The following is a 14334-nucleotide window of genomic DNA, read 5'->3' on the forward strand; positions in this document are numbered from 1 at the left end:
GGTAGGCCTTTTGACCATGATTCAAGCTCACATGCTCCTAGACTGACTTTAAGTGTACTGCCTCTTAAAAGGAGTGGCTAGCAGGCTGCCATCTAAAGATATTTTAACCTTTTTCTTTTTGTTAAAGGAGTGGCTAGCAGGCATCCTTCTTGGGATATTTTAACATTACCGCCTGTTACTTTTCGAGGTAAAATAATGTGACATCCATCGCAGTCCTGGTCGCGCATGGCTCCTACAGTAGAAAGTAGTACAGACTACACACGTTGTAGTTTAGCAATGAATGCGGGTATTGTGGGCACATGGTATGCCGTGGGAAATAGTAGGGGTTATGTGCACACACTAGCATCATGTGAATCTGGGTAGGCATGGCCAAAAGCCTACCATAACTTGTAGTGGTAGGCAGCTAGAGCTGCATGCTACTTGAGCAATCCATGTGACGCGTCAACTATTATTGCCTGGTCTTCGCTTTTAAGGAGCGTTGGACATGTTGCAACAACTGCGCTAGGACGGGAAGCAGGCCAAAGTACTACTTGACTACTCCTGGTGGATTTTAACGTGGAGATATGTGTGGCATTTAGCTTCGTGTGTGTCCTTGTGTGGACTAGCCTTCAGGTTCTGAGGTGCCTCGTCTCGAAGCTACGGACGATCTCTGGAGCACGTCGAGGAGTTTCCTCCCCTTCGCCACGGTCGTGCAAAAGAGAAGACGCGCCCCCATCCATGGAGCAACACATGACGGCCTCCTCCACGTCACGAGACGTCGATGACCCTGTGGCCAGCAGGGTCTTTTGCGAGCACGCACATCTGGAGCGGCGCAGCGGGGACTCCCTGATCCTAAAGGGAAAACGATGAGCCCACACGGCAAGCTAGAGCGCACCAAGGGGCACAGCGATGGTCTTTCTCAATGCCGCAAGACTTTGGTGACAACGTCAAGCCCGTAGAATGTAACGACGTGGCGGTGTTGCCCCTCGAACGTAGCTCCATGGGGCGAGCCTGAACGGGCACAGATGCAGGGATGCGGTCTCCTCTTGCGCGCCCGTTGTACGCGGTGAGCCTGCAGAAGGTGATGGCACCTCTGCACTCTCGCAGCTGCAGGGCCGCTGTGTGCGGCGACCGTTCCCGGTGCTCTATTATATGAGAAGTTTTCTCGCGACTTTCAATCCCCGATCCTTCCCCGGTGACCTCTCGTCCAGGTCCCCACAGACGACGCCATCTATTGGAGCACGAAAATGTGTTCCTAAACAGAACACAACGAGAGCCTTTTCCAACGAGGAGGCTCAAGCTTGAAGATGAACAGAGAGCCGAAAAGGAGAGGAAGCGGTCATGAGAAGGTTGTGTCCTAAGCATGAAAAGTTGGAGTCCCTCCCTCTGCCTCTTGAGAGCTTATTTTATAGAGAGATGGGGCAGTGTTTCCCCTACCCCTAAGATATTATGTTACAATCATATACATAGGAGGGTATTTAGGGCTTTTCACCTCTTTACATGCGACGTGGTAACTGAGATACTAGATCTCTATAGTAATGCTCCAGTGTATCGTCTAAATATCTCAAGCTAGGCTTTTCCCCCAACATACCTTGATGATGTATTCAATGAAGCTTGATTAATCATGATTGAGTCGAGGTTTCTGTTGATCATAGAGTTGGTAAACAAGCATGAATCCAATTTCTGTATATATTCTCATTCTCAAATTTCAGCCAAATACTTGAGAAGCCCGCTAACTAAGATCAGGATCCAGTGCATATGCACAAGACATGATGAACTCAATAATAGAGTGACTGAATGATGGGGGTAAGTTAATACTACAAGATTTTGTTACTTTTGAGGATAGTGGGTTGAGCAAATGCATGTTACTAGGTTCTTTTCTTCCTAGGAATTATAATTGCACAAATTATTATAGACAAAATGATTGGGATGGGTCAGCTCAAAGCATGCAATCAATTGTCCTCACAAGATTATGTGGGCTCCTTCGGTGGTTTGCAGATGAATGGCCAGCATTTTTTCAACTGACAAAGAGAAGAAAAATGTCCACACTTCAAGACTGAATTGAACAGCTCCACAAGGATTTGGTGCGTAATAACCAAGTAATCCTACAATACGAATTTGTTTTCAAGAAAATAAAAAAACAAATCTACATACAATAAAATTTGTGTCTTAGAAATTAGGCTGCATAGCACATTTTTCAGAAAATAAATTTTGTAAGGAAAACATTTATTTCCGGTGGTAGACATTAATTAGCATACATGACAAGATGTACATATCAACCGAAAAAACACATCCTGTCATGATTCATAGCAAACGTTTTCCTCTGCAAAAAGGTGTCATTTTACAAAGATAGCTTATGACTTGAAAGACTGAATTCAGCTGGGGAGCAGAGCAAAAAATGCTGCTGGAGTTCAACATCCAATAGGAGAGGTGATTTAAGGCCGACATGTCACAGCAGAGGCAAGGTAGCATCAGATTTTCCTGCGTGACACCACCCAACTAACTCCCCACCTGTCACACAATTCAAAGATCCCAGACAGCATGAGGCTTGATCCACTAAACCCTCAAGATAATGATGATTAATCCAGCTTTTGAGAGGACAATTATGATTAGTCCTGGATCGACAACTGCACATTACACGGTCAATGTGTCAATACCCTAGTGGCCCGTGCGCATGACGTGTCCTCGACAAGTCTGACGTGTCACGCCACGGGTGCAAGGGGTGGCATTTTGGTTTGGTGGGGGTGGTGTAAGCAAGGGAAATTGAGGTTGGAAAGAATTGCTGCCAACTTGTTATTGGTGGTCACCAAGTGATGGGCACATACCCTCCCTCTTGTCCAAGCCAACCATTTGGGTCATTGGTTAGTGGTGTTAAAGCTGGATTTAACTTTTTTTCCAGCATGTGAGAAGCATACGCACGTATAATCAGTGGCGTAACGAGGAACGCAGACAAGATGGGTGAATATGAAGTACCGAAAAGTCCATACCTGGTAGATTGAGCGAGATAGAACTCTCTTCAGTTACAAATACTTAGATGTTGAACAAGGTTCAGAAACTTCAAAATTTGGACTTTCAATAACTTTTAAAATATTTAATTTGGACACATGAAAATCATATATGTAGATTTGTCTTGAAAAATACTTTCATAATTTTATAAATCTGTTGGATTATATATGTAAAAAAAATTGTAGTCAAAGATAAACATGGAAGATCATCTCGTGTTCAAAGTATTTATGACTGGAGTATGTTACTTTTTGTTGTTACGAGACAGCTTATTTGCAGGGCGCTCCTCATGTGCCCATTTCCTCTTGCTGCATGTTCGTAGGTAAGTTCGCTTGTGGCCATGTTTATAATATGCTAGAAGTTAAGCTAGTTATGCAAAAATATTCTGCAAAACCTATTACAAAGCCGTCATTTTCAGAGCAGTTTGTGTGTTACAAAGCACATAAACTATATTACAAGATAGAACTGAAATTATCATAGACGGTTCCTAAGCAGCCGTTTGAATACAAGACAGTTTGTGTGCTAGTGGAACTATTTTGGTCGTTGGTTAGTGGTGCAAAAGCTGAATTTCACTCTCTTTTTTCAGCATGTGAGAAGTATATGCACATATAATAAGTGGGGGTAGACAAGAAAGCGCGGATCCGTATATGTAAAATTGAGCAACATAGTAGTATTACATTGCTTTTAGCTGTTGTGAGTGTTACTTTTTCTGACACATTGTGGACAACTAAAAAACTATGCTTACACAATATGTAGTACTAAGTCGATATCCATGAGAATTTTCCAAAAGAGTTTGGAAGAAACGGAGAAAGCCCATTTGCGTGTTACTTTTTATTTGGAGAAAAAGTAACACTAACTTTGTCCTACAATCAGATCTCTTGGTTGCTAAGCTCTAAGGACAACTATGGGACCATGCAGAGAAAAAAAAAAGAAACAAGTTCAATGGATCGAAAGAGGAGGAGGTCAATGCTTAGTGGCACTAGTGGCCAAAATAATGCAGGTGGGGCTGGCCCACGTGGCAGATGCTCACACGGGCACAAAAGTGGCAGTTGTGATGGGGCTGCGCCTCTTTGGGTTGATAATTAGTTGACCAGCGATGACAGCACTTGAAACAGAGGGCGGGCGGGCCTGCGGACTATGCAACGAAGCAACCAGCTAGTCACCTACTACTACCACCACTTTCCACTACGGTTTCTTGATCCGCTTGTAGAGTAGAATCAATATAAGGTCTATTAAAAGACAGTTTATTGTTTTTAATTTTTAGAATGATTCTTTATAAGTGATTTTCTAATTTGAACTAAATACTAATAATGAAAAAAACAATTTCCCTTAATTCACTTTTTCCGTATAAAGTTTTTCATAGAGAATTATTAAAAAATCATTTCTAATCACAAATTTACTTTTCGCAAAAGAATCACTTTACTTAAAAGATTTAGGTCGCCTGTACCAAAACAGGCCTAGTTTTGCGTAGCTTGCGATGCAAAGAAGCTACACGACGTGACATTTAGGGCCATTTTTTCTTCAGTACAGCATAACATCACACCATCACACACGCATGCGATGATGCGAGTGCACCTACAGTCGCACCCTCGCAAAGCATGTGTAAGCAACGGGTACCGCACTTAACCAAGCCGCACTCTCACGACTCTGCCACTGCACGTGTGTAGGAAGCACTAGCACGTGTGCATCCCTTTCAATGAGGTTGCTCTAAACCAATGTTAGATTCAAAACAAAACTCTAAACTCCAAACAGATCCAAGTCTTGTTGTGGTTGTAGCTTTAAAATAATTGTTCCTGTCCGGAAACCCGTTGATGTGAGTCTCTTCCCTGTGTTGGGCGGTGCAGGTTCAAATCGTGCTTCTGTTGTTGCTTAGTGCACTCGCACCAGAGCTTCAATGTTGGTAACAGAATGGATGAAAAACGAATGTTGCAGTACCCCGAGTCCACGAGCTACCAGGCTACCACCACAACAGACACCCGTCTTCACAATTCATCATATTCGTCCCAGAACATCATTTCAAGCACTTTGGCTTCGAAAGAAAATAAAGTCTAAGAGAACAAATTATTGGGTCAGAATAGATTTACAAACTTTTCTAAGTAAAACCAAAAAAAAATCCGGCGTTCCAAACGAGCTGTAAAACTTTGGTAGAACAAACAAAATACACTGTTCGCAATCACACATAGATGCAAAACGCTGCGATGCCAATACACCGCGGACAGCCGGGTATGATGGATCATCCGACATAGCGCTCCAATCAAAGGAAACATTGCATAATCCCATCGTGATTACATCAGCAAGGAGCAGCTCAGAAGCTGGCACAGTTCAGTCCTAACTCTTTCAGGCATGGGACCATACCTACCTGTCGCTGCTATTAGCGGCTCAAGGAAAATAAAGTTCCGTCTTAAGAGTTCATCAACCATACAAACACAGAAGGAAAAAAGAGGAATGCAGCGGATTTGATCTTCTTATGCAGCCATCACAATCCTTTTCTCGGCAGCTTCAACGAGTGCTCTCGTCGTCCTTGTCATTAGCTTGGCCGGTGGATGATGGGGAGTAGCCTGGTGCAGTGGGGGAATAGCTTCCGCTAGGGCTGCACAGTGGAAAATTGAGATTTGTCAAAACACAAATGACGTCACTCATGACAGGTACATGAGATCTGACTCGTACAGCGATTAACCTACCTGTAATTTGGAGAGGTTGGACTATAATCTGGGCTAGGTCCTCCAGAGGTGTTGAACGGGCTGCGAAAGTCAGGTAACACATTAGAACATCTGTCAACCACCGAGCAAGGGGCATGGAATAATAGTACTGAAATGGAGCACTCCTGACACATAAAATCTGAAGATGCGACACAGATGACAAAATCTGAATGGGGCTCACCTCGTCGGGCTATATGACGGACTGGGTTGTGAATAGGATGGTGAAGTAGGCGAGTAAGTCGGCGACGTTGGGCTGTGAAAACAGAAATATAAGCATTCAATACAGAGATGTATGGACAGACTCCTTAAGGAGGCAAGACTATTATTGTTTACCAAAGCTAAGCTCGAAGCTCTTTGCAGAATTGTAAGTACCTGTAGTTTGGAGAAGTCTGACTGTAAGGACTCATCAGCCTTGGGCTGCTTGGAGAGTAAGCGTGTGAAGGACTGTACTTGGCTGACGAAGGATTGTAGCTCGGTGAAGTCGGACTGTAGTTCGGCGATGTTGGGCTGTAACTTGGTGAGGTCGGGCTGTAACCAGGCGATGTAGGGCTGTATGCAGGCGATGTAGGGCTGTATGAGGGGGACGTCGGGCTGTATGAGGGGGACGTCGGGCTGTATGAGGGGGACGTCGGGCTGTATGAAGGAGACGTCGGGCTGTATGAAGGAGACGTTGGGCTGTATGAAGGTGATGTTGGGCTATAAGATGGTGATGTGGGGCTGTATGCGGGAGATGTAGGGCTATATGCTGGCGAGGTTGGACTATATGCTGGTGACGTGGGACTGTAACTTGGTGAGGTGGGGCTGTAGCTTGGTGATGTAGGACTATAGCTCGGAGATGTAGGACTGTAACTTGGCGATGTGGGCGAGTATGAAGGACTGGTGGGCGAGTATGATGGACTGGTGGGCGAGTAAGTCGGACTCGTTGGACTATAAGTAGGAGAGCCGGGTGTATATGATGGTGAGGTCGGACTATAGTTTGGTGATGCAGGGCTGTATCCTGGCCCTGGACTGAAATTCGGAGAAGATGGACTGTACCCTCCTGAGGATGGAGAGTAACCACCTGGTGAAGGGAGAGGTGAGAACTGCATATGCCCAACATATGGCGAGAACGAGGCATCTGAATTAATGGGGGAAGCCCTGATGTTTGGACTCAGCAGATAACTTGGCGACATCATTCCTTCATGATATGGCGTCCCGGAGATGGGTGAACGTGCTGGTGTCATGCCAAAGTCCAGACCTTCCACATAGCTTGGGAGTTGAAGTTCAATGGCCTGCTGCAACATCTGGTCATTCAGATATAGTGCACATCCTCCAGTACCAATAGGAGCAAGCTGGCCAAGCATGATGTTCTCAGTGACCCCTCTCAGGTAGTCAGATTCAGCATATACAGCGGCATCAAGCAAGATATCCACAGTCTCTTCGAAAGAACATCTCATAAGAGGTCCTGTGTCATTGCGATTGATACCGTGCCTTGTAATAGCCATCAGGTGACCTCTGTATGTCATTGTATCGCAAAGAATGGCCAGATGCCTGTAGTTCACATAGGATCCATCAAAAGATATGACAACCCGAAGCTCATCCAAGAGAGATCGACGGACAGCCTCGATTCCAAGAACCTCAATCACTTCAATCAAATGGTTACTTGTTGTCCTTGTAGCATCAACATCCTCATGACACATGACAGCCAAGAGATTGACACCTTCCGTGTCAAGCATCCACTCATTATCTGGTTTGAAACCATCATTTTCCTCAAATTTATTGACCTTCCCGTATTTGATGAACACCTTGTTAATATCTGGAATGCCTCGAAGAGCCATCTCTGTCAACATGTTGCCCTCTATCTTCTTGAGGAAGACGTCATCCTCAGCAGCCTCATCTTGTATTTCTCCTTTTGGAGCTTCATCGTTTGTAATGCGGATACGAAGGATGAGCTTATCCGCATTATCATCATTAAATATGCATGATAAGTCATCATCAAATTCATGGTTGATTTTCTCAGCGATATCAGCCATGCTCAACTTCTTATCAACCATCATCTCACGATTAAGCTCAATACGCAGCAGCCAAGGAGAAATCTTATCCGGGTCGATATCCTCATCAGGCATTTCATAATATGACCTGACAAATTCCACATCCTCTTCAATAATGGTTCCTAGAGGATCAGGGTCATACCATATCTCAGTGGCATGAGTTACACTGCGCAGTGTGGTGTACTCCAAAGCACATTGGACGTTCTTAGCCAATTCTTTCTTCTTGCTCACCTCAGGCTTTAGGTAAACAGACAATGATGGAGTCTTTATCTTCTTGGCAACATTGATGATCTCTCTCAACCTAGGAACTCCAAGAGTGACATTCTTGGCACTGACACCAGCATAATGGAAGGTATTCAGAGTCATCTGAGTTGCTGGTTCTCCAATGGATTGCGCAGCCACACATCCAATCATTTCACCAGGGGCCACCAAAGACTGAAGGAACCTCGATTCAATCTCACCGATAACCCATTCAAAAGCCTCCTTTGTAAGCCTGTATTCCTTCAAGACCCTCTTGCTAGCAAATGTGCTACGAAGCAAGATATTAAAGAACAAAGTTGCATTCTTCTGAGCCTCAATGCTCATAGCATCATCACCAGGTACAACCTTCAGTCTTTCTTGCAGCTTATCTATCGCTTCCACAATTTCCATTGGGTGCATGTCAGAAGGTCTTCTAAAATCAATCTTGAATGTCTTCTGGGCATTCCAGATAAGCCGCTTGAGGTTGACAGGCATAGGCCACGTATTATCACCAGTTGTGGCAATCTCAGTACCGAGCTGGAACCGATCAGCTTCTAGCTTTTGGACCTCTGCCTCAAACACATTTCTGAATTCACAGATAGTCTTCAAGTCATCAACATGTTCAGGCAGCATGTAGTTAGGCCTCCAGTTCCCATCATCCAGCTCATAACGGAATACATTGTCAAACTCGGCCTTCTTCATCTTCAAGGAGTCCAACTTTTGAGATTCAATCCAAACAGCATCCATGCCATCTTCTCCATACAGGAACTGAATGACGTCTCCCAAAGAATTTCTTACAGTACCATCATATTTCACCATGATGTCCTCCATAGCTTTCACAAGTCTCCGCTGGATATACCCAGTCTCAGAAGTCTTCACAGCAGTATCAATCAGACCTTCTCTACCACCCATAGCATGAAAGAAAAATTCTTGTGGTGTCAGACCTCGAAGGTAAGAGTTCTCCACAAATCCACGACTTTCAGGACCGTAGTCATCTTTCGTGAAATGTGGCAATGTTCGACCAATGAAACCAAATGGGATCCGCTTTCCTTCAACATTCTGTTGTCCAACACAAGCAGTCATTTGTGAAATGTTAATGAAACTGCCTTTAGAGCCTGCAGTGACCATAGCCTTCAAATTGTTGCTTTCAGACAAGCTCTTCTGAGCACTGCTTCCAGCATCATCACGAGCTTTGTTGAGAACCTGGAATGGAAAGAGAATATAAAGTTAAACAACTTAGCCAAAATACTGAATACTCTTTCTTCTGAAAGATATAAACAGGCAATATATAATGAAAGAAGCAAACTGAAGCAGTCAGTACCTGGTTTACTCTATTTTCAAAGGATTCCATCATGGTGCGTCCTGGTTCAGCTTCCAGCTGCTTGTCCTGTGCATGCTTAATAAGCTCCTTCACATCATTCTTAGCTTTAGAAATTGTCTCATTAATCTTTTCCATGGTGGCCGCATCTGCAATCGTATCCCCAATTCCAATACTGAAACCATTTTGAAGAAGCCAGTAGTTGACAAGCCACTGTGTATGACCTAAGAACTTGCGTGCAGCATCTGGACCAACCTCTTCCCTGAAAAGAACAAGTTAAAATAAAACTTGCTTAACAGAAAGAAAAGAGGAGAATTACTAAACTCTGATGCAACTTCCAAGTTGGAAAGTTAGTTGAAGCATAATTACCAAATAACATGAATAAGACTTCCATTGGATGTTCCAAGAGTCTTTTTGCAAAGTGTACCGGACAGAAGCTCTCCCTTCTCTATCCTGACCATAGTATCACCAGGAGTAATAAATCCTGTTTCTGCTTCTGAATGCCAGGCTGAAAACCGAATTAAATTTATTTGCTTGGGGATAATCAAGTTAAAAACTTGTTTCCCAGTCCAAATAGGCCTTGGTTTCAAAATGGCAGGAGCAGGAACCTTTCCATCAAAGTCTTCCCACCACATCAAGATGTTCATAAATACATCCTGGAATAAAATGATGACAACAATGAGCCACAAAACCAAACATAAAATACTATTGTAAAGGGTAAGTAGAGTTTCTTCTTATTAACCTTTTCTATGAGAGTGTCCCTTTTAGTAATTTTGCGGCACCCAAGCAGCGTGTCCTGGACAATACCCATGACAGGCCTATTTGATTGTGGAGAAACGATGCATTTTGGCACCATCATCAACTCTAGAACTTCAGCCCTGGTCTCAAATGACTGGGGGACATGCATATTCATTTCATCCCCGTCAAAATCAGCATTGTATGGTGAAGTGACAGATAAGTTCAACCGGAAAGTTGAGTATGGCATAATTTTGATACGATGCCCCATGATAGACATTTTGTGAAGACTTGGTTGCCGATTGAAAAGAACAAAATCTCCATCATTGAGGTGCCTCTCCACCTGAGGTAATCAGGTATAACATGAGTAAAACATAAAGCAATTTCAAGTGAGATTATTAGAAAAGGCAGAAGCTGCTACAATTACAATGAAATTGGTAAACACCTTATAACCAAGCTCCAAATGCTGATCACTGCTTTTCTTCACATAACGAAGATCAAGCCTCTGACCATCTTCCCTGATAATGTACCTTGCACCTGTCTTCCCTGGGGGAGGGTGAGGCCCATATTCCACAAGTTCCTTCAACCTGAAATCATTGAATTTAGCTGCAAATGATCAGCAAAATCAAAGTAGTTACATAACGTATCTCAATAACAGCAAAACCAGCAAAACTAATTTACCTCTCAATGTTATATGGGGTGACAGTTTCTGGGTATGTCAGGTTCAAAGCGATACTCCATGGTACTCCCAGTTCATCAATATTAATATTTGGATCTGGTGTGATAACAGTACGGGCTGAGAAATCGACACGCTTGCCCATCAAATTTCCTCTAATACGGCCTTCTTTAGCTTTCAGTCTGCTGCAAATTGATTTAATAGGCCTTCCAGAACGCTGTGTTGCCTGAGCATTTGAACAAAAAAGAAAAGGATAAGTAAACTTATCCGGATATCCGTAAGTAGCATGTAAAATAAACTTTTATACCACTCACCCTGGGTTGGCCAGGAAGTTCGTTATCAAAGTATGTTGCAATGTGAAATTGCAACAACTGAGCAAACTCTGTTATAATGTGAGCTGGAGCTCCATTTCTCTCTTGCCTCCTCAAGTTCTCATTATGCCGTATTATCATAGCTAGTTGATGAGTCAAATCATCCTGTAGAAACAAACGGAAGGTTAAAATGAATAACAGTGATGTACCAAGGGTGCACTGTTAATCCATCCATGCAACAACCATTGGACACATAATAACTGTAGTGGTGTTAACCTCACCTCACTTCTGGAAGAAGTATCCATCATGACAGATGGTCTAACAGGGGGTGGAGGAATTGGAAGAACTTGAAGTATCATCCAATCAGGACGGGCAAATTTGGGATTCAGGCCCAACAAAAGACAGTCCTCATCACTTATACGCTTAAGAACATTAAGAACCTGGTCAAAAAAGCCATGTAAGGAACCACATGATTACAAGAACATTCTTAGAACAACTTGCTGATTTGGGTAGTGATATAGAAAGGTTTAATTCCTCACATGCCACTGGCTAAAACCTAAATCTCTGATATGCCATTAGGCCCCACGCTCCAGTGGCTGGAATGGGCCCACGCGTCATAGACACGATGGCATATCAGGGATTTATGAGTTTTAGAGGTGGCATATAAGGAATTGCCCCATATAGAAATACCCTCTCGGCAGCGAGGATTTGCTTTCGCTCCACCGGCTCAGGTAGTTGCTCTTGATCATCTGTTTTCTTCTTTGGTGCTTTAAACTCTGCAACCATCTTCATACCATCGACTGTAATATTTGGCTGCTGTGCACCACAACCACCTCTTTTCTTTACAGGCTCATCAGTATCTTGCTGCTCCTGAACATCAAGGTCATCACCCCCTGCACAGATTTTTTTGCTCTTGCAAGCATCATATATTCTCTTCAATCTATTCTTTGGATTCCTAATTTTCAAAGCCTGCTTGAATTTGGTATCATCCTGCAAGACAAATTGTATTCATGATAAATAACATTTAAAAACCAAAAGTTCAGCTATTGTGGTTAAATATGGGAGAACAATTAAACCAGGACTCGTGAAAGACTCGGAACTTAGTTCATGGTCAGGTTCCATAGTTCTGCTTGTTTTACACAAATTAGTTTTGCTAAGGGGTAATACCATGAATGCAAAATATACACTTAAGCACATCAGTTTCTAAAATTCATCAGACATATTAGATCAAAGAATAGTCTACTTGCATGATGGACCTTAAGAGGTGATAAAGGACAAGTAAAACAATTGCAGTTTTCATGTTGAGCATGATACCTCAACAGGTTTTAAGTTGGCATGGCTAGTGAGAAAAGCTGCAAACAATTAACAGAGCCGAATACGGTAAAAAAAATACAACTGCATTTTCATTTGTATGAATGGTGAGAATACAAAAAGGTTCTCACGGTCTCAGTTTAATATGGCACAAATTGAAGTCAGAACTCCTTTCGGTATAGATAGAAATGCACACACATTCTGCAAAGCAACGAAACCCAAGAGTACCTCATCCGCGAGGATCTTGGAACAATTGAAGCAGACACAGCGCATAATGGAGAGTACAGTCTTGATGAAGCCAATGTGGAACATCGGCTTGGCAAGCTCAAGGTGGCCAAAGTGGCCTGGGCACTCCGCCATCCCAGCCATACATGTCTCGCACTTGATTTTTCGGTCAATAGTTCCCAGCCGAGGGTCACTAAGCCCACCAGGCTTCGGCTTCCCCCTCTCCATAGTCTCTGCATGCTCCACCTGAATCACCGACATTTGTCTCTACAAAGACACAAAGCAATATAAAATCACCATCAAATTACTGAAATTTGTTTCAGGCCCAGCATATGCACCAGAATATCTTTTACTGAAGAAGTACTATTGCTCATATTATTAAACCCATTACCAAGGCCATCTTATTACTAACATAAAAGGTTGTGTTTCGGTCGTACTCTGCAGTATAACATCCACAAAACATATGCCTATAGTTCCCATTCAAACTTCAAGTTGCAATTGAACCTGGACGAATCAAAATCATAATGGAAACTCGAGTTCATCACTCTATGCATATACAGATCTGCCCAAACAGTAAGGCACACAACCACAACCGCTAAGTTCAAGCTTAAACATGAACCTCATGAATCATAACAGTGCATTCTCCCCTTCATATTGCTCGAATATAGAGTGCAGAGTACAAGTGCTAAGTTCAAATTCAACCATATCTCTGCATAGTACAAGTGCTAAGTTCAAACTTAACCATATATCTCCATAGTTACAGCAACAGTATACTTTTCCTTAGGTTGCTTAAATTTTTGGGTATGCAGAGTCTGTTCGGTTGTACACATTATAATTCCCCGAATTCACAAAAACAGACTCAACCGAGCTCCAGTCAAGCTCAAACCCCTCACGAGTTACAGCGAAATTGCTCAATTAGACTCCTCTCGTATGAGTTCACCACCAACTGGTAAGCTAGTAACCACCCATCAGCTAGTCCACTCAACCTAGGCCCGCCCACTCAACTCAACCCTCCCAAATCAGTAACCAAACAGAGGCGGCGGCTGGTAGGGGAGGGGAGGCGAGGGGTATTACGATCTCATCGGGGCTGAGGATGCCGAACTGCACGAGCTGGACCTTGGCCACCTCGGCCGGCGAGTACGGGAACCTCGCGTCCATCTCGCCCCCACGCGCCGCCGCCGCCGCCGCCCACCACCACCGCCTAGGGTTTCAGATCCCGGCGCCCCCGCCGCCCGCTCCCCCTGGCCTGAGCCTCGGCCGCGCTCGCTCGCTCTCACTGCCTCGAGCTCTTGTGCTTTTGGCGGCTAGACCCGATCGAATCGAGTGGATCGACCCGAGCAGATCGCCCGCCTCTGCGAGACGTGAGGTAGGAAAAAGGGGAAGCAAGAGTGCCTCAAGGGGAAAACAAGGGGGTGGGCGCATATTTATAGACGTAGCGTGCGCCGCCCTGACTACCGTGCGCCGGCTGGCGCGTGGACGCGTGGACCTGGTGTATGGCGGTTTAGAGCGAGAGAGGCGTGGTCTACGTGGACTGTGTCCGGGAATGAGGCGCAGGAGTAAGTACGAAACTGCCTATGGGGCAGGTGGGGTGAGCCGTTTGATGTGGAAGAGACGGTGCGGATGGATTCAACGCGGAAGGCCGATTCAGTGGGCTGAAATGTGTGGGTCTAATATTGTGTAAGCCCAATATAAGCAGACTACATGATCTTTTCAGCCCATTGACCTCTTAATCTGGGCCATCCCAAAGCCCGCAAGGCCGCAACTCGTCTTCCCCTTCTGTGCTTTCTCTCTTCTCCATCCCATGTTT

At 44.2% G+C, this 14334-nt stretch overlaps 1 protein-coding gene across 1 annotated transcript; it reads right to left on the bottom strand.

Annotated features, from left to right (window-relative positions):
* Window positions 1–5225: 5225 nt before the first annotated feature.
* On the bottom strand, window positions 5226–13916 carry LOC133896216 (DNA-directed RNA polymerase II subunit RPB1-like). Its single transcript, XM_062336775.1, has 14 exons — window positions 13602–13916; window positions 12531–12794; window positions 11682–11981; window positions 11273–11431; window positions 10995–11156; window positions 10686–10906; window positions 10450–10591; window positions 10012–10347; window positions 9639–9925; window positions 9273–9531; window positions 6054–9154; window positions 5863–5934; window positions 5664–5723; window positions 5226–5572 (listed from the first exon to the last, which is right to left on the bottom strand). Exons 1-14 carry the CDS (start codon window positions 13683–13685, stop codon window positions 5482–5484), a joined length of 5538 nt encoding a protein of 1845 aa, XP_062192759.1. The 5' UTR covers window positions 13686–13916; the 3' UTR covers window positions 5226–5481.
* Window positions 13917–14334: the final 418 nt, after the last annotated feature.

The sequence above is a fragment of the Phragmites australis genome, chromosome 16, assembly GCF_958298935.1.
Source record: "Phragmites australis chromosome 16, lpPhrAust1.1, whole genome shotgun sequence".
Classification (NCBI taxonomy): Eukaryota; Viridiplantae; Streptophyta; class Magnoliopsida; order Poales; family Poaceae; genus Phragmites; species Phragmites australis.